The sequence below is a fragment of the Numenius arquata genome, chromosome 2 (genome assembly GCF_964106895.1).
Source record: "Numenius arquata chromosome 2, bNumArq3.hap1.1, whole genome shotgun sequence".
Taxonomy (NCBI): domain Eukaryota; kingdom Metazoa; phylum Chordata; class Aves; order Charadriiformes; family Scolopacidae; genus Numenius; species Numenius arquata.
In genome coordinates, this window is record NC_133577.1 from 114,044,112 (window position 1) to 114,065,903 (window position 21,792).

Genomic DNA, 21,792 nt, shown 5'->3' on the forward strand with positions numbered 1-21,792 from the left:
CGTTAATTTTTCTATACACAAACTAGACTGGAAAAAAGTTTGAATAATGACAGTTGCTCTATATGTCACATTCATTCTGTCTGTGGAGTTTGGGAAAAATACAAGCACAATAATTCTTGCAGAAAACACAATAACATTACAGATCAGTTTGGACAGATTAAAAAAAAAATCTTTTTCATTTGTAAAAAACAAGAGAAAGCAATCTGAATGATATAGGGCCAGTAACAGGAGCTGTAGGCCTTTATTCAGAGAGGACTTGTTTGCGTCCAACATAAATCAGCAGTGACTGTTTATCATCTAAGAGCTGCTCAGTAGCCAATGCACGATGATATGGTAGCTCCTGTTGGAGAGGTGTCCAGGTGAGAGTCACAGCTAACTGCCATCCCTGCTGGCCGTCTCAAATAACGTAAGGGGACAATAAGACCTAGAGACCATAACAGCCTGTGTCTTCTAGACTGAAAGCAATTCCAGAACAGGACAATGAAAAGGTGCTTCTCAAAGGAGCAGCGTCCACTCAATTTAGAACAACAGGAACACAATTTAAGGTGAAGTCCATACAATATTTTTCATGGGAATTATCTGCATTTTGTATGGTACGCTGCAAAATCCTTGAGACTTTTGCTATTTATGCTAAGGGCTTGATTCTTCTGCTCAAGAAATTCCACAGATTTAAATGGTAGACTGCAGAATCAGTCATTTCATAGAAACTATCAGTATTTCATCATTACTATGTTCTTATTTTGTATTCTGCAAGCAAAAGAAATAATTAATTAGGAGAACATTTCCTCTTCCCATTTCTTATTACCGTGAAAGAACTTGCACTTACAATGCAGAACTATAGAGTTATGGGAAATATTTTGCATTTTGGACTTCTGAATTCTTTTTTCCTAGTACTATCACCATTTAGTCAGCATAAATGTTGGGCTTCAAATTGCTCTGTTCCATACACAGTATTTAAAACAAGAAGGTGAACTTTCCAAGTACAATTCAGTTTTGGTAATTCCTTTCAAAAAACCCATTTGCATGCCCTTATAAGTATTACCTTAACAGAACAGGAAAACCTACAACATGACAGGACTCTAATGTTCTATTCCTTATGCTTACAAAACAGTATAAAACAAGGTAAGCCAAAAGCTCATAACAGCCACAGAATTTGCTAAAGCTGAATCATACGTTGTTTAAAAAGTCACCATTTACATATAATAAGCACCTCAGTATTTACAGCAAATCCCACTGAATAAATTCACTAAGAAATAATTCTGGATCAAAACTATGTTATTTTTAGATTTCTGATGTAGCACACAACTTGGAAACCACAGATAATTTGTTTAATCTGACCAAACTTTTTAACATGGAAAAATGTAAACCCGGTTACAGAAGGAGAAAAAAAACCCAATTCAATGTACCTTCACAACACAAAACCAGTTAGTTAAAGAATTCACTGTAGGTACTTCTCTCTAGTCTACCACTGTTCATTAAACAAGTATGCTGAATACAGGTCCGGGATCCAAAAATGTCACTACTCCTCTAATTCTGAACTGCCACTGAAGGTGGTCACCCTCTACCAGGATAGCCTTCTGAGATCGTTTTCACATTTACTTATGGTTCTGTTAAGTAAACCAACTCCTTGATGGTTACACCAAGGATCATAAACAGCCTGTTTCTATTATTTAATTTTTGCCTTCTCCTGTTGAAAACCTACCAAATCAGACCATTTTTCTTCAGTTGGAGAATATTGCATTATATTTATCACTATAGCAACTAACCTAATTGATTTGATGCAGGTTTCTCTTCCACCATAGGATGGAGCCACTATCCCTAAGTATAATCTAAACATTTAAGAAAGAAAAAATGATCAGTTTATAATTTTACCATGTCAATCAGAAAATAATTGGTCTTCAGAAATTAAAGTATAAATGAAAGTCTAATGGAATGCACATATACATTCAGAACACGATTTATAAATACGCTTATCTGTTAAGTGAAACTCAGAGTATGTTGTTTACTGGCTGCTCTCAGTAATAGGGATGATTATTGTACAACAAATACATTCCCAGAAACAAAGATTCACAAAGCAATTAGGGGAAGGAGAAGCAACATTCGTGTAACTGATTCAGGAATAAGCTTTGTCAGACCAGTAGACTAAAAATGAAAATAAGCAAGGGAGATCAAAAGCTTTATTTATAGTCCTAAAAAAACGGAAATATGTAAAAGTTTTGATTTTCTTTTCTTTTTGAGTTGCAGGGTTTGATGTAAATGTAGTAAAATGATACAGTGAGAGGTGATCAGATACAAGGTTCTTGTAATTACTTTAATAATGTAATCACCTGTACTGGTTTTTTTACAGAAGCCTGCTTGATATCAGAGATTTAAGCTGGTATATTTCCATATACCTGAATATAAGGTTTGTGGAAAAATACAGAACACTTTACATTGTCAAGTTATTTTCTTTTACTTCCTAAGAAATATGGCAAGGCTGTTATTTCTAAAGCATAACTGACACCCTCCTCTCCCCCCTCCAGTTATGCTTTTCTTCAGAAAATAAGGCATCAGACGAAAAAAAGACTGAATAAAACCTATATGATTTTTAAAAGAAGTCACAAAATTTGCAGTACTACTTTACCTAGAAATAGCTTCACATTTTTTTCCTTGATTTTTAAACATCTTCACCCTTTCCACAGAGCAGAAACATTTTTTGCAATTTTTCAAATACTACCGCTAGAGAAAATGTTCATGGTGCTTCATTAACATTTGGAATTGCAGTTATCAAATCAGTGAAAGATTACATAAATGGTGGAGTGTTTTGACACTGCATATTTTATGCTGCAAGGTGCTTTTCAGCACTATATGGAATGAAGAGCGTACTACATATTTGAGGAACACCATCTACACTGCCCGAGAGAACTAATTAGAAACTGGTCATTTAAGCACATCGGAAATTGCTTTCATATGATCAGCTAACATTTGCATTGTTGAGCACCAGTAAACAATGCAAAAAATAAATGAAAAATATATAACAATTCAAATGGACAACTTCATTCCTTAAAACAGAACACTGTAAAACCTCTCGCTGTTGAATATAAATAATTTTTAAGGCGTCAGAGTTTACAGTTAACTCTTTCTGAGGCTATAATGATAGAAGATACCTGCACAGAAGAACTCATATATTCTCATAAAAAGCCTGGGACTCTACAGACATTTCCAGCACAAACTTAATCAAATATTTCTTATTACTAATATCCAGCTGAATTCCCTTTACACTTGAACTATTCATCCTGTAATATGCATTTACTCAGTCACTTATCTCCCAGTACACACATAAATTATTTAAAATCTAAGTTTGTTGTTCAGTATACTCTCTATATTAGCACATTGAATATGGCATTATGTACAAAATGAAATTATTTAAAAGCGTGGCCTCTTTGATATGAATTTTTATGAGAAGTGTAATGCAAAATTTCCTTAATTACAAAATATGTTCTTGTTTTTGGAATAAGCCTCTTTCACTGCTGTCAGTACAGACAGTCCCTAAACATGAAAAAAAATGAATTAAAGGTTCTCTTAGCCAATTACAATCTTGTTTCAGAAAAAGAAAAAACCCACACAGAAAAATGGAGCATATAATACGGATGGAGGGAATGGAATAGAGGGTTAAGAAATGCAGCAGGCATACTCCTGAAAAACAGAATCCATTTCCTATTCATCATAACCTACACCTATTACAGCTTAACAAGATAAGCCTAGTGCTAAGTCTTTTATGCTACAGTTTAATGAAAGGAATACAGACTATGGGTAAATTACGACCACATTCAGCTCAGTTTGGGAAAATAGCGTAGATTCGTTTTGGCTAAGTTGTACAGATCCCTTCTGATAAATTACATATTTTTTTATTATTGCATAGAAACTGCTTTTTCTATTCTCTTTGAAAGATTCCCACTCTGGAACAATGGACTTACTTGCATTCCACAGAAGTATGGGCATTAACTGTATTTATATTATGCAACTGATTGAAAATGACTCTTGCAGAGAGAAAAACAAAACAACAAGAAAAAGTAAAGACTTTTAAAAGTACTATTAGTCCAGACACTTGATTCTTACAGCTATCTTATCTGCAACTCAGTGTGATTAGTGGACAATCTATCGAGCCTGAAAAAGAATATCCCAAACTCTACCGATAACCTGTGATGCAACTCTAAAACTGATAGCATGGGCTTACTAAACTGCTGAGGATATGCTAAGGAAGTGCCGGAGTGCTCCAATGCAATTTCACAGTCAAAGGATCACATATGATCCCAGTGATGTTAAGACATCTGTCACTTGACTAAGTATGTGCTTCCTAAAGGAATGAACATAAGCAAAACAGCTCCTATTCATGGGAGGTGGATGGGGATAGGAGAGCATGTACGTGGAGGGCGCAGGCTGGGGGAGAGCTGGTAACATCTGATAATCAACAGTGAAGAGTGGATCACGGTTACTGCCACTAAAAAGTTTGTTCCTCAGATCCAAGAGATGTCTCTGTTTGGACTGGAAATGCCACATCTACGACCTATGGACACCTCATGCTCGCAAGAAGCAGCACTATTTAAGTGTCGGTCTACCTGCTTTACCATGTGGGAGTCGGGGGATAAGAGTGGAGGTGGCAAGTCTAAGGCACAGTACCTACACCTCCCCGCTTCAGAGCTTGGCCTTTGCCAGAAGCGTTACCTCAGATGGGAAGGGTGTGGATTTACATCCAGCAAAAGCACCAGGACAAATATGTACTTACTGCAGTAAGCGATTAGGAGACTAGCCAGGATCATGATAGCCCAGAAAGTTGAGGACATGCTTGGCAAGGCGTTGGCATCTTTCCTACTGCTTCTCCTGGGAGATGGAGCCATTGAAGCCACTTCCCCAGTGTGGGGGGGAGAAAGTCAGACAGTTTCACCAGCCAGCTCTCCCCTTGACTGATGGCCTTTCTCCACGTGTAATCCCCAAGGAAGGCATCTTCCAACGACCCAGTGGTCTGTCAGCAGCAACACGGCCCTGTCGCAGGAACCATCCTCCAGCCAGAAAGCCAAGGCGACTCTAAAGCATGCAGGACTTCGTGCTGGGGCTTGGCTGCCTGGCGTGGTGCTGAGCTCTCAAGGTGTCCCACGAACCAGCCTCTACTTATTTTTTTTTTTTCCTTTCCTTTTTTAATTGGCAGAAGTTGTTCCGCTTGCTGTCCGTCCCCCTGCCTGCTCCCCCTCCCCCTGCAGGCAGACCCCCGCAGGCAGGGGCCCGGGCCCAGGCGGTGCTACAGCGGGGCGGCCTCCCCCGCCCGCCCGCCCGCCGCTCTAGGGCGATCCCCTCTCAGGCCGCCGCCGTCTTCCAGCCCAGGGCAGCATGGCCGCGGGGGCAGCGGGCACGGCGGGGCGAGGGCACCTCGGCGGCCACCACCGCCCGCCCGCGGGGGTGGGCTCCGCCTGGCAGCTCGGCGGGGCGAGGGCGATCGGCAGCCGCGGAGGCGCGGGGGGCGGCGGTGCCCGCCAACGGCTGAGGAGGGCGGCGGAAACGGACAGCCCGGCCCGCCGGGCGGAGAGGCGACCCGTCCCCCCCGGCGAGTCCAGCCTGATCTCCCCTCCCGGCTGGTCCTGCGGGTTCGACGGGGCGGAGGCGCGAAGAGCGGCCGGTTCCGCGGCGGGCGGGACACTTTACGAGGAAGGTCGGCGGTGGCGGCAGGTCTCCTCCTCTCCCTGCGCCGCCGGCTCCGCTCTCAGGCTCTGCCGCTAGAGCAGCGCCGGCCCTTCAAGTAAAAGAAGGAGGAGGAGGAGGAGAAGGAGGAGGAGGGGGACGGCGGTCACGCCCACAGGTGAAGAGCCCACCAAGCGGTCCTTCCCCCGGCGCCGCGCCACCTGCGCGTCCCCGCCGGAGGAGCGCTCCCGCCCGCCGGCCGCACATCGCCCCCGCACCCGCCCGCCGCGCCTCCCCCCGCCCCAGAGCGACACTGCCACCGGCGGGTTTAACCCTCGGCGGTGGGGAGGGAGGAGCCGTGGCGGGACTCTCCCCGCTGCGGCGGCTGCCAGCCTTTCCGGGGGCGACGGTCGTGCGACGGGCAGGGGCCGAGGGGAGCGGGGCGGGGAGGGACAATCCCTGTGCCTCTGCCGGGGGAGAGTCAGCTCCAGCCCCCAGAGGCTCCCCACGGCCCTCAGCGGAGAGGCGGCGCGGAGATGCCGCCGGGCGGGGAAGAGAATGGGAAGGAGGAGGGAAAGGGGAAGAGAGGCGGCCCACGCCCGGAGCCCCCTCGGGGAGGTTTTGCTCTTGGCTGAGTTGGGGTCTCGGCAGAAAGAGACGGGGCCCAGGGAACCTCGGTCCATCCCCTCACCTGCACGGTGCAGCTCGAAGTCTCCACGGTGTGTTCTGCCTCGACATGGCCTGGGGTGATAATGGAAACATTCCTCCTCCCGTTGGCACGCAATTTCTGTCACTGAAATGGCAGGAACACATGGATGTGAAACCCAATTTAGAGGGCTTCAGTACACGTGTGCGCCAGTAGCCTTTATGGTAATAATAAAAAACTGAAATGTTATAAGAGGGACCAGGTAGTTGAGCTTTTCCATTTGAAGTCTCCGTAGCAATGTCCTCAAATTAATATTTTAAGTTCTGCAGAAGGTAGTCACATTCTGCGTACAGGCTGGATTTGCAGACTAGAAGAGTAGCTTGCTCACAAAATGTCCCAGTTGTCTCCTCCTGTGTTTTGCTTGCATAATAAAAGTACTATGAAAAAGTAGATCCATATTCCTTCAGCAGCCCCGAGTTTGTCTGATTGTTTGCCACTTAAATATCTGGACTTAAAACTGTATATGAATGTTGCATTATTCACAAGACAGGACTGTAGGGACATTTTTAGTACAGCTGCACTTGACGAGATACTTGGAACTAAGTTCAGTTTTGCACCATAAGGATGTCGTCATCATAATCTCTTAGATTTCAGATCTGATTTTCTACCAGATTCGTTTGCATCCTGAACTGGTAGGGCAGTAGGCTGATGTGTTCAAGTATGCTTCACAGAGGTGAAGCTTCAACTATCATTTGGGTACATGCACAACATCCCCTTCCAAGATGTGACTTTCCCTTATTTTCAGTGGGAATTTCTTTTCTATTTCGTTTAAAAACTAGACTAGAGTACAATTCAAACATTAAGGCGACATGCTAAGCTTTATTCTTCTCCCACACATCATTTAAAAGAGCATTTTTTTAATTATTTTGTATTTAGAGACTAAATCTTTGTAGCGCCTTCTATCCCTGACTTAGACACTAGATTTTCTCTGAGTCAATATAAAATCCATAGCTCCTTTGGTACCCTGAAGTATTAGTTCTGTTTAATGTTATAAAGTAATACTGCATAAAGATTTTTTTTTTTTTAAAATAGGACTTTCAGATTTCCTATTCTCAGAACAAACGTAAATAAGTATTAAGCAACAAAAATGTCTCAGCATGATGTGCTGCTGTTCATTGCAATTCCAGGACTAACACGTAAATTAAGCATTTTTCTGTATGTATGAAAAGAAATTTGATTTCCCTTACAGCTGTGAGTATTGAATGTACAGTTGAATAATATATTTTAACTATTACTAAGAAGAAAAAGCATAAGTATCTTGACAAGAAATACATGGTATGATGTATAGATTAAGAGACTTTAAAGCCCCAAAGGATAGCTGCAACAGTATATAGGCTGCTGTACCTTTCAGTATAGTCCATAGAATTTTATCTAGTAAATCTTACAGTTCAGCCATTAAGATGTGGTTATACAAGAGGATTTCCCTTGGAAATACATCCAGCTTTCAGTCTGGGTAGTGGGAGTCATGATTACTGTTCGCCTAAATAAAGCCTGACGCTTCATGCAGAAACGAAAGTATTGCTTTGCTAGTTCTGAAAATTGACATTGTTCACTTCAGACCAGGTCAATTCTTGTGTCAAAGAACTACTCAGTTACTCAGAAAGAAAGGTACCACTACTGAGAACAAGGACCACCGAGCTGGGGCCTTCATATTTCTATCTACATCTACCTGTAATAGTTTTATGTAAGGCAATTTATACGAAGAAAGATTTTTAAATGCTACATTCTGATTTCATTGTCAAAGATAAGACTTAAAACCATTCTTTAAAAATGTAATTTTAGGTCACTACTGATTTGTTCTGTAGGCTGATCCCCGGTAATGGTCTGGCTGTTCTGCACTGTCTTGTACTGAAAAGTATCTCACCCTAGAGTGACACTACTCACAAAGTAAAATCCTACTCAATGAAAAAGTGGCAGAATGTGACCTTAAATTAATTTGCTGGCCTCTTTCTTGACATGTTCCCTTCACATTGATTTTTAAGGAAAATGTGTGAAGTCTCTATCTTTAATGCTTCCCTCATCTCCCAAGAAATTCCTAGTGTTCAGACCTTTGTGTGTGCAGAGATGTAGAAACAATGATTAAACTCATGCACAGATGTCTAAAAGCAGACAAGAAAATAGAATCCCAAGTTAAAGGCTGTATACCAAAATGAAAGAAGCTTCTCAGAAATCAGATTTATTCCCATACAATCAAAGACACAGATTGCTTGTTCTGCCGTTGTTGTTGGCAGAGTTAATATCTACAAGGAAATTAAAATAATATTTAAGCTATTTATTAAGACAGGTTGTGCCATTGTTTCAGCTAAAATTACAAGGAAAATGTTTCTATTGACTAGAAACAGGCATAGTTTAAAGCCTCTTTTATGCTGTATCTATGTGTCAGACAGTTTGTCCATGATGTGTATATAGAATCATAGAATCATAGAATCATAGAATAGTTAGAGTTGGAAGGGACCTTAAAGATCACCGAGTTCCAACCCCCCTGAAATGGGCAGGGACACCTCCACTAGAGCAGGTTGCTCAAAGCCCCATCCAGCCTGGCCTTAAACACTTCCAGGGATGGGGCATCCACAACTTCTCTGGGCAATCTGTTCCAGTGCTTCACCACCCGCACAGTAAAGAATTTCATCCTAATATCTAATGTAAATCTCCCCTCTTCCAATTTAAAACCAATTACCCCTTGTCCTGTCACTACATCTCCTGACAAAGAGTCCCTCTCCCGCTCTCCTGTAGGCTCCCTTCAGATATTGGAAGGCTGCTCTGAGGTCTCCCTGGAGCCTTCTCTTCTCCAGGCTGAACAACCCCAGCTCTCTCAGCCTGTCTTCAGAGGGGAGGTGCTCCATCCCACTGATCATCTTTGTGGCCCTCCGCTGGACCCATTCCAACAGGTCCATATCCTTCCTGTGTTGAGGGATCCAAAGCTGGACACAGTACTCCAGGTGAGGTCTCACGAGCGCAGAGTAGAGGGGTAGAATCGCCTCCCGTGACCTGCTGACCACACTCCTCTTGATGCAGCCCAGGATGCGGTTGGCTTTCTGGGCTGCCAGCGCACATTGCGAACTCATGTTAAGCTTCTCATCCACCAACACCCCCAAGTCCTTCTCCTTAGGGCTGGTCTCTAGCAATTCTCCGCCCAAGCATCACTGCTTTCTGCTAGGATGTCAGACCTGTAAAGCCTGTGCAGTGATGTTGACCTCTATTACAGGTGCAGCCTACAGAGGATAAATTCTAATGTTCATTTAGGACCAGCCATGTACATGGTAGAAGGAAGGTAAGATTCTTTACGTCTTTGCAGAGAGACCTTCCATTGCTTTTGAGTCTGCTTATTTACTTGAAAAGAGGAGTTTTAAGTGAAAAGTGGGTCAATTCTATGGCAGTAAATTGATTCAGTGTGTTAAATAAAGAATTCCCAACCAGTATTATGCAAGCCAACAACTGAGTTTTGGCTTTAGATAAAGTAAAATGCTTCAGTTGATTCTAAATGTTGATTTTAAAGAAAGAACAGAATAATCTCTCAATGGATGTGAATCCTAGAATACCGGGTTGGAAGGGACCTCAAGGATCATCTGGTCCAATCTTAATTGCCAAGGAAATGTTTAGATCTTTTGATTTTGAGATAAATATGAGTGAAATAGATGTAAAGGAGTAGCATCAATAAAAATTTTTTTTTACAATGCTAAAAACATGCATTACATATAAGAGCTTTGTAACATCAGCTTGTTTTATCTCAATAGAATTTTCAGAGGAAGAGCAATGGAGCTTAATACTAAGAAAGTAAGCTTTATTTAACTGTTTAAATTTTCAACAAAGCAGTAAAAGTCTATGTATGTCTCTTTATAACAATCCATAGCACCTCTTTAACAACCATAGCAATTATCAGGAAAAATGCAAGGGAATTGCAATTTTCTTCTATCATCCTTGAGAAGGGATCAGTGGAAACCAGTCAGGTGACACAGATTCATGGTTAAAGAAAAACAACATTTTTAGTTAGATTTTTCAAGATTTGCTATCTTTGTATTTACTAATCTTAGGCCATGTTTGAAAAAAAGGTTTAAAGTAGACTCATACCTTAATGATTTTTTTAATACCTTGTTTAGTGCCCAAAATATCGACCATCTATTTCATAGGGAAAGTTTTGCTACTGGTTTGCATTAAGCAGAAAAGTATTGCATTTGTGACAAAGAAAAAGGAAGGAAGAGAGATCGAGTGTGTAGGTGCATGCTGATTTCATTGTCAAATTATAATTTACAGAGTGAGCTCAGACCTTCAATAACAGAAATCATATTTGAGTCTAAATGGCAGAGAACTGCCTGTATCTGAAACTATGGGATCAGGAAGTTAGTTCTCACACAGTATTTAAGTAAAAGTATTTACTTACAGAGTACTGAAAAAATGCATAGCTTTTGATACATGTTCGTGCAACAGGGTTTTTTTTCAAGGTCAGTGATAGTGAGGTCCTTAAGAACTGTCCACAATTCTCTTGATGCATAATCAAAATATATTTAGAGGGAAGCTGTTGACCTTTCAGTGACCAAAGCTAAGTCATGTTGCTTTATTTCATTATATTGTCTATGTGCCAGGTGCTCTCAACGATGAGTGCTTTTGTTGGTTATCACAAACCTATAGCTGTGGTGTGTTACTTGTAAACTGTGCCTTTTCTCTGGTCTTCTGTCTCTAACAGATTCAAGCTACCAGTTAGTAGCTGTTTTTTTCTAGCCATTATAAATTTAGCTAGGTTTTTTTCTAACTTTAATTTCCTGCTAATGACATTATAGATACAGTTTGGTATAGATATAGCCTGAAAAGCTGTATGCGTTTTAGATTTAACATGAAAGCTTTCATAAGTTATGGGAAATCCTCACCCCATAAAACAAAATACATGAAGTTCTTCACTGACAGCTATGTTAACCTATCCAATTATTTGCAAAGCCGAACATAAAAAAAGCAAGAGAGTGACAGTGGAAATACACTTCCAATACAAAACATTTTTATACCTGTCTGTATAACTGATGCGTTGTCACAACATCCACATTATCATTCTGACCGAATATTATTTACAGACTTTACACTAAAATGCAGAAAAAGTGTAAAGGAGAGACACTTAAAGATGCATCTTAGTTCCACTTTGTGTCAAAGGCAAGTTTGTATTTTTTATAAAAAATTGGCACCAATATAATATCCTATCAAAATGTTTCTGCCATTTTTTCAAGAAATCCTAGCTATAGATGACCAAGAGATTAAACGAACTTTTGTAAAATTACTGCATTTTCACTTAGATCCTTAAAATATTGAGACTAAAAAAAACCTACGGTTAGTATGCAAGAAGCCCAAATATCAGAACTAATGTTGGGTTATATTAAACTACCACTCTTTATAGCACGTACTAATAAAATGTTTATTTTTATGATGTGGGTGTGTAAGATTGTTTCTTTGCACTGAAATGCCTACAACTGATGTGGTAGATAAGTACGTTTCTGTCACTTAGCAACCTTCACTTGTTCAAAAAAAAAAAATTTTGGGGTATCTGGAATGCTATTATTGAAAGTGTCTGGAGTTTAGCAAATTACCAAATCATTCAGAAGTGAGTCATTACCTGAGCTACAGTGATGCAATATACTGGATCTGACAGCAAGAACAGAAATAACTAACTTGCATACATGGATAATTTAGGAAGGTGAGTTATTTTAAAAAATTAGGAAAGAAATCAGAACATGAAACAGCAAACAAACATGAAATGAATCCAAATATGGCAAATTACTTTCCTTACAGTAAATAGATAAAGAATAAGAGGGATATGAAATCATAACTGAGCAAATGTCTGTCTTGGAGATTACAGAAGTTATTAATCAGATCTGTTGTCGGTTAGGTCTAGTTTCATTTTGTATATTCAAGTGAAAAGGGCACTGAATTCAGTATCTGTTCCAAAGTGTCCAGAAAAACCTGCTTTTGATATATAACCAATAACATATGCAATTCTTTTACAATGGATTTAAAGCAAGGAAAGAACAAACTACTTGTTTGGGAATTTATTCCATTTTGTCTTTTTTTTTTTTTTTCTGATCCTCTTTTATTAGTTTGCCTTCAGTGATACTCCACAATTTGATAAAATACATCATACAGGTGTTAAGAAGTCTGCAATCACAAAGGCTTCATGGGATTTTTTGTCACTCCCTGGTCTCTCAGTCCTGTGTCAGTTAGTTTCCCTGCATTGAGCTCTCTAGGAGAGAGAAATCTAGGTATCCTATACACATCTGTATATACACTCAGCAACTACCCATTCGAGAGAAACAGCATCATTGCAGGTCTGGTAACTGCATGATCTTGTTTTTCGGGGTGTGTGCTCCAAAGCCACCTATGGAGTTACAATGTAAAACATGTCCTTCGCAGTTTTAACACATATCGAAGGGGTAAAGGCTTAGGTGGCTGTGGATCTTCCTGGCATTTTCTGGAAATCTCACCACTTCTTTACAAACTTTGCTGTAGGATAAGAAAGAGATGATATTGCCTGGAGGCAAAGTACAGGGCTACATTCTGAGAGCTGACTTCTGTTGCGAATGAAGCCAATAAATTTTCTGAGCTGCTCTTTAATAATTGTTTCAATGTCTCTTGTTGCATTAGTTTCTGCTGGAACCAGGAATAGTTAATGTTTTTTCTATAAACATCTAGAGCTTTTTGATAAAATGTCCTCTTTGAAGGTAAGGCAAGGCACAAACATTTTACAAATGTATTGTTAGGAACTCATCTCAATGACAGGGCAGTGAGGGCAGTTGTGCTGTGCTTAAGCTGGTACTTGAATTGTTAAATTCACCATACAGCAATATGGTTGATCAGTGAATAGTAGGAAATTTCCCCAGGAAAAGGAGAATCTTGATAAACTAAGCAAAGCTGCAGATTTAAAAGCTAAAATTTTCATCTAGAGCTGAGAAGGCTTACTGACAATGTGGTTTGTTGTCATTCTCCCATTTGCCAGTTCATCTTCTGGCTATTTACAATAGAATTAAATGGTGTCCCTGGTATCATTATGCTGTCTTTCAGAAAGCAGCTAACTTTTTGTAACCAGGAAATCCCTCAAAAAAATCAGTGCCTTCCTAAATGGAAATTAGTAACAATTGGTTTACTGTAAATCATAGTGTATGAACTGCAGCCTATGAACCTGGTGGACTTTTTTTGAGAAGCAGACAAGCTGTTTCTTAAGTGATATGCTGAAGAGCAGACAAGGATTCAAATTTCCAGTGGCTTTTCTGGTCAGCTGAAATGCATGGTTTGTAATCAAAAAAATTCTGTTTCTATCTTCTGAAATAGGATTTTATATGTAAGGGTAGAAGAAGAAGGGGTATTATAATGTGGAACAGACAAAAAGGAGAAATTACATTGTCTTTGGAAGGCTCCAAATGACAGTCAGTCATTTACTAGAGATCTTGTTGATAAAATTGTTTTTCCTTTGGGATTTTCGGCTTTGGGTGCAGTTTTTTGGGGGGCAGTGGGAGGGAGGACAAGGGGTGGTGAGGTGGCAAGGAATTCTGAATTATGGATGGGCTATTTTTAAATCAGCCAGTGGACCTATTTGATTCTGAAGGTGTCACCTCCATGGGCATCGTGGAAAATTATGTCCATGCTGAAGGGTGGCTTTCGATACAACGTTTGCCTCTCACAGATCACTAAGCTCATGAAGTTAAAAAATGGGAAGTGCAAAGTCCTACATCTGCAGAGGAATAACTCCATGCATCAATATGGACTGGGGCCAACCGTCTGGAAGGCAGCTTTGCAGAAAAGGACCTGGGACTCCTGGTGGATATTCAAGGTGACCATTAGCCAGCAACGTGATCTTGCAGCATTAGGGAGAGCATTGCCAGCAGGTTGAGGCAGGTGGTCCTTCGCCTCTACTCAGCACTGGTGAGACACATCTGGAGTGCTGTCCCCCATGCTGGACTGCCACAAGAGCTAGTACAAGAGAGACATGTCCACCTGTCTCTACAGTACAAGAGAGAGATAGACATACTAGACACAGTGCAGCAAAGGACCATGAAGGTGATTAAGGGATTAGAGCATCTGTTGTACAAGGGCAGGCTGAGAGAGCTAGAATTGTTTATCCTGAAAAAGAGATGGATCAGGGAGGGGGATGTGTTCTTATCAATGGGTCCTGATGGGCAGAGACAGACTCTTCACAGTAATATACATTGAAAGGACAAGACACAATAGGCTTAAACAGAAACACAAGAAATTCCACTTAAACATAAGAAAGAAAAAATACTGTGAGGGTGATCATACACTGAAGCAGGTTGTGCAGTGACATTGTGCAGTCTCCATCCTCAGGGATACTCAAAACCTGTCTGGACAGAGTCTTGAGCAGCCTGTTGTAACTGAGTCTGCTTTGAGCACGGAGGTTGGACTAGACAATCTCCAGAGGTCTTTATCAACTTTGACTAAAAAGTAATTGAAAAATGCTAAATAAATAAATTTAAAAAATTAAGCAATAAAAGTTAGATGCTGTCTTGCCTCCTTTTAAGGTAATTCATTGTTATCTAAGACTGAGTAAGATTTGTGTTTTCAGAGAGCATGATGAGGGCTAGGTACCTCAGCACAGGATCTGAACATAAAGTCAACAAATGGGTGCAGCTTAAGAAATAACTAGGAGATAACCACTTGAAAATTCTGAGGACAAAGGTAATTCCTGTCCTCTCATTAGGACTCTCAAGTGGCTTTCTATCCACCTGGGTCTTTATCCCAAAACCTACTCCTGAAGGTTGTCACTTGCAATTTTTCCTTCTAACCAAGTATTATGTTTAGAGGAGAATGAAGTGGTGGTGATAGGACAGATGCCACACCGTGTCCTCAAGGTATCCTAGTCCTTACAACATTTGTTCAGGATGTATGGGAGCTCAGTTCAGTTCTCTTCTCTGCCATGGGCAAATCTGCATCAATCAGTGGTTCTGTAATGGGGCACTTACAATCCTCTTGTTGAAACAGTGTCGCCGTACAGATAATAAATCAAGACTTACAGGGCAGAAGGAGAAAGTATAAAAGTGAAACTGATTCTGTAGCTAACTATTTATGTGGGTACTCACCTTGAGAGGAGACCAGTCTTTTCTTATGTGATCCCAGGACAGTTTCTGTAATTTTTACAATGACTGTGTAATGTGCTTAATTATGAAAAAGACAGGCCATTGAAGAAGATTGATATCAGAAAACTTTGATTTACTTGGCTTCAGCTTCCATGCATTGTCTGTGGATTGGCTAATACCTCGTGTAACTATGTAACTTTCATGGCAAATTTGGTATCACATTGCACATAATGAGATTACCCGTGGCATTGACTTTCTGACATTGAATCAGTTTCCAACCACATAGCTATTTTTTCTGAGTAGTTACATCTAGGACAGGTTTCATTAAATGAACCAAAAAAAAATTGTTACATTAGTATTCACAACAATGTTTTCTGACAAGATCAAAGAAATGTTACAATTAATACACTGTTATTCACTCCTCTGAACTCTCTTTTTCTTTAAACTCATATTCTTCTTCATCCTACCCAGACGAAATATTTTTCTCATAGACACTTAGGAAAGTGAGGTTACTGGAAATAATAATTTTCTTACAAAGGATAGTTTTCAGCTGTCCAAAACTTGTTTGCCTTCTTCCCAACAATCTTCATTTTTTACCCTTCAAAATCTACAATTTCAAAATAAGAAGTCAGATGCTTCTTCACTGCGTTTGCGATTATTACAATCCAAATTAAGCAGTATTATGTAGTATTTATGCCTGACACTTCTGCATGTAAACTATACTTTCAAATACACTACAGTTGCTCTTTACACAGCTCCCATACCTGGCTCTGGAGCCCCCATGGGGAGCGGGGACATGCAGATGCCATGCTCTGCCACACCTGTGACCCCACACCACCGGTGCCAGCCCTAATGGGGACCCCTCCACCTCTGCCTCACTTTGGTGGGGTCCTGTGTTTTCAGAGCAGTACTTGGTGAGGATGAAGGGTGAGGACCTGCCATGGTGACAGAGAGAGATGGCAGAGTCAGCTGCCTGTGGATCCTGTGGATGTTGTGGCTGGCTGGATGTAGCAAACCGTGGAAGACCATCCTTTGCAAATCTTGCCCAGTGGGGCTGTGGAGATCTCCACCTGTGGAGATGCTCAAAACTCAATTGGACATGGTCTTGGGCAACCTGCTGTAGCTTATCCTGCTTGAACAGAAGGCTTGGATGCTCTGGAGAGGTCCCTTCCAACCTAAACCTGTGATTCTGTGAATAAACAGCATTATCTTTCTTCACTATAGAAATGTATGCTATATCATATTGAAACTTGTTGAATATACAGCAGTGTAAGTAGGAAGACAGAATGGCCCAACTGTGTATGTTAGCTTGTCATAGACACATTTGATTCACAAGGCTTTAATAAGTGATAATTCCCCAAATGTTCAGCTTATTAGAACATTAGAAGGCCTCTGTGCCTAGGGCAGCTTGGTTCTGTCTCCTGTTGGGCACACTAACAAAAGGCCGGGAATACTGATCTTGCAGGTCTATCTGAGACAGCGTTTTGTCACTCCCCTATGGAGCTTCATTGCCTCCATCACACCAATATCCTGCAATATTATCTCCAGTTGAACAGAACTGCTCTGTGTTTGGAAAAGGATGAGCCACACAGTCTGTTAATCCAATGTTAGGTACTGGACTGAAAAAATGGAATGCAAAATTTTAAGTATAATTGAGCTGGCCTTGTCTTAAAATGAGGAAACAATATACTTGTTTACAAGAACACTAATGAATATTTTAATTAATTTTTATTCTTGTGTTGAGGTTAGCAGAACAATAAAAATGGAACCCAAACACATTTCTATGTCATCATGAATTAAGGCAATCAGTAGAATCCCTTGACATGTTGCCAGCCCTTATTATTAAGGGCTTCTCTGATGCTTATTCCACAATGGATTTTTAAATCTCATCAGCTGTGTGAACCATCTTTGTCAGGCAGGAAGGAACTTAACAATGTCTTTATTTATTATCTGGACATCACATGACACTAGCATGACACTTCAAGTCTGTTGTGAATGTCCATTCATAGATTCTGTTTCAAACAAGCTAAGTGTTGGCATGTGGTATGACACACACTTTCATTTATCTATGTTGCTTAAAATTGTGCAGAATGGTTCCCCCGCCCCCACAAAAAACACCTGCTATAACCAGAATGCCCTCTCATACACAAAAAATCTTTGTGCTTTATGTCAGATCTGCACAATATTTTAATCAAGTCCTAAGAAGCATTGGCTTTGAGAACAGACTGAGTAAAAATCTAACATATTTTAAAATGCTATTCTGAGAGGTTTTGAGGTATGGAAACTGTACAGTTTTTGACTGATCTGGATGTTCTTCAAACTTCAGAAGTGATAAAAATTGGAGATAAAGGAATATTTTTGGACAGAACATTTCAATGATGTCTTCATAGGTGATTTTTCCTGCCTTATGATTAACTGTGGTGCTGGATGAAGCACCTTTTCTACACAGGATTCTTTCCTTTCTGTCTTGTCAGTTTTAGTTCCAATATAATTTTAAGAGATAGCTTTTGAATCATTAGACTTTCCACCTAATTGCAAAGCCATTACAGGCTTAATATGGCAAGAGCTAAGCCTGTCAATGCGTACATTTCTCTTAGTTTAATTGCAGTCCATCCACCTTAGCTTCTTTCTAAGCAACTTTTAAACTTAGATAACATTCTTTATGAGATTTCCCATAAACTAAAATGTCATTCTCGGAAACTGTGATACTTTCCAAATGTTGCAGTATCATACACGTTTTTCTAAGGTGATTCTGATGCCAAATGGGAAGCAAAAGAGTACGTATCTTTTAAATAATGTCATAATAAGTTGTCATCTTGTCTTTTTCAGGAAGATCTAGTGAGAATAATGTTGACAAAACATTTTTCATCAGAAAATGTTGACTTGGTGAAACCAAAGCTTTCCACAGAAATGTATCTTTTCAATAGAAGTTTCATAATGAAGATTTTTTTTTTTTTCAGCTCTAGGATAGAATTTCTAATCAAATCCTGGCCAATTGAGATATACCTACCTCAGTGGTCAGGGCAAGTTAGGAGACCTAGGTTTAAATCTCTTACTTTGAGCTGCAGCAGGTAGCTCAATATGGGCCTAGCACTTTAAAAGTGACTGTCCTCAGTGCTTGAATGCTGTTTTTTGGGGTAAATCTCTCTGTCTCCCTTAATATCTCTTGAAAACTTTCTAAACATCTTAGTTTTTCCCCTACATCGAGGCAAAACAAGTAAAAAACCTACAACTATGTTTACCAAAATAAAATTATTTTGTTTTCAGGTCAGTCTACTTGTCAGAGTGCAAAAGAAAGTGTAGTTTGGATGTATTTATATAGGAAGACTCATATAATGTCTTTGAAGCTCTACTTACAGTTTCAGGTCACAGCTCTGTGTTGGTTCATAACACATAACTCTCCTTGATTTAAGTGGAACTATCTCTATGGGTGCAAGTAGAAAGCTTGGGCATTTCTTAAGCCTTCACAAAGGAAAAAGACTTTAGTCTTAATACTAATAAATTTTTTGTGCATGTTATTTGAGCAGACAATTTAATGCACATTTTATATAACAATACAAATTCTCTGCTTACAATACTATGCTACTTCCTTCTTGGGTAGATTTTTGGTATCTAACTTTGCATGTCAATATAATGTAAAAGAATTTAGATCAATCATGGAATTAACCACATAGTTGAGGACTTAAAGCCCTCAAGGAGGTTCTAAATAATGAAGAATGTTAGCATTGCTTATAGCTTCTGTTACAACAGTGGACTAAGAACACAAGTAAACAGTATCATTTTCTCCCATGTACTCGGCACTGGTGAGGCCCCACCTCGAATACTGTGTCCAGTTTTGGGCCCCTCACTACAAGAAAGACATTGAGGTTCTGGAGCATGTTCAGAGGAGGGCAACGAACCTGGTGAGGGGTCTGGAGCACAAGTCTTATGAGAAGCGGCTGAGGGAGCTGGGGGTGTTTAGCCTGGAGAAGAGGAAGCTGAGGAGAGACCTTATCGCTCTCTACAACTACCTGAAAAGAAGTTGTAGCGAGGTGGGAGTTTCTTCTCCCAAGTAAGAAGTGACAAGACAAGATGAAATGGCCTCAAGTTGCACCAGGGGAGGTTTAGATTGGATATTAGGAAAAGTTTTTTCACTGAAAGAGTTGTCAAACATTGGAAGAGGCTGCCCAGGGAAGTGGTGAAGTCACCATCCCTAAAGGTACTTAAAAGACATGTAGAGGTGTCACTGAGGGACATGGTGTAGTGGTGGTTTTGGCAGTGTTAGGTTAGCGTTTGGACTCGATGATCTGAAAGGTCCTTTCCAACCTAAATGATTCTTTGATTCTATGATTCTAAATTAATCTGAAGCACTTGACATCATGTGAGATGACTAGATCTGTCAAGTGGGCAATTGTACATATAAAAATATCATGAGATACATGACTTGAACATAAAGTTTGTGAAACAGCTTGGTTGTTGGGAATGATTTACTAAAATTGAGCTGATTAGAATGAAATTAACTTTAAGGACACATTATGTGAAAGCCAAATTATTTATATTTTTTACAATTAAAATAAGCTAAAGTTATTGATTTGATAATAATAGATAAGTGCTACTGAACATAATTCTGGTATATTTAAATATAGGTAGTGTTTATTTAGAAATAAATAAATAAATAAGGTACAGTATGAGTTGCCTTTAGACTCAGGCTAAACATTATGTAGACCATGAGTAAAATGCTCTTTTTCATATACCAAAGTAGTGCTACTTGACAATCAGCTTTTTTAATGCATTATGGCTGAAGGGCAATTGACTAGCAGCAATTGAGGACTGTACATTCTGAAGCGTGATTACTAAAATAAGGGAAAAGGTGGTTTAGCCTAAAACTTTAATCTTATTAATTACTACTTAGAAGCCATCCATGCCAGGATCACTGCATTGCAGTAGGCAAATCCTTGTTTAGCCTACTCCCAATTTTCACTAAGGCTTTAGAGTTCTGCATCTGCACATGACCAGAGTTGTCTCACCTTGGACAAGCACCTGTCTTCTGCCTGTGCCCTGCTTGAATCCACAATCTGTCAGTCGTGTCAGGGTTCAGATCTGCTAAGTACTCTCACAACATATCAAATGCACATTATCAAAAGAGCTATTACAAAGTGTAGTCATGTCCACATTCTTTCTAAAACACTCTGTCACAAAGTAGAAGAGCAAGTTGTTAGTTCTCACCTTTGCATAATAAACAAAGGATTATACCCATTCATTCATGAAGCTTGAGGCAACTTATATTCTAAACCATTCTCCAGAAGAGCATCTTGAAATTCACCTTTCCTGCCTCCCTAGAAAATGAATGAGTTTTACTGCACAGAAAATATTTTAAACTGAAGAGTAACTCTGACCAAACAAGGTATTCTGCACCAAAGAGTATATCTAGGTCACTTCACCATCATGGGGGTTTTTTTGTTTGTTTATTTCATCTTTTTTTTTTTCTTTTTTACTTTTTATTAATGGTTGTTTAAAGGAAATTTTTTATGCAGCCTGAAATACAAGTACTGTGACATGTAAGTCCTTTAGTGACTCCATCTGTTAATTTCTCAATTATCAAATGGCTAAAATAATGACACTCCTAACCAGTACTTTGATAATTGTTGATGAAAGACATTGTTTAAAAATGCATACATCAAAAGTGCAACCATCACAGTACTTGACGGCATTTCATTCCAAAATAAATTGATTATGAACATTTTTTTGTAGTGGTGTTGACCATGTTGCCATACAGAGAATTAATTTTTTCACTGTACTCTTAATAGGTGGGCAAAAGGTGACACACTGATTGATTCTTGCTGGATATACTGGTTTTAGTCTGGATCGAGTTAAATTTCTTCATAGTAGCTTGTATGAGGCTATGTTTTGGATTTGTGTTGAAAGTAGTGTTGATAACACATCAATGTTTTAGTTTTGCTGGGCAGTGCTTACACAATATCAAGGACTTTTCTGCTCCTCAGACTGCCCTGCCAGTGAGTAGGCTGTGGGTGCCCAAGAAGATGGGAAGGGTCACAGTTGGGACAGCCAACCTCAACTGACCAAAGAAACATTCCATACCATATGACATTGTGCTCAGCAATAAAACTGGAGGAGTGGAGGTCAGCAGGGGCTGCTGTTGCTGTGAGACTGGCTGAGCATCACTGCATGTTGGTGGTGGGATTGTTTTCTTTTGCATCACTTGGTTTTCTTAGGTTTTATTTTCCTCTTTCTCTTCCTCCCCCCATCTTACTTTTTTTTTTTCCCTTGAAATTACTAAACCGTCTTTATCTCAACCCACAAATTTTCTCACTTTTACCCTTCCAATTCTCCCCCATCCCACTGCGAGGGAGTGAACAAGTGGCTGTATGGTGT

The 21,792-nt window shown here is 40.0% G+C and overlaps 1 protein-coding gene across 1 annotated transcript in view; it reads right to left on the minus strand.

The window, feature by feature from the left end:
- The window catches only part of TAFA5 (TAFA chemokine like family member 5), a 357,620-nt gene extending 352,743 nt beyond the window's left edge, over positions 1-4,877 (minus strand). Inside the window, exon 1 of the mRNA XM_074168592.1 lies at positions 4,766-4,877. Coding sequence (XP_074024693.1) covers positions 4,766-4,877 — 112 coding nt within the window. The remainder of the gene's footprint in view (positions 1-4,765) is intronic.
- Positions 4,878-21,792: the final 16,915 nt, after the last annotated feature.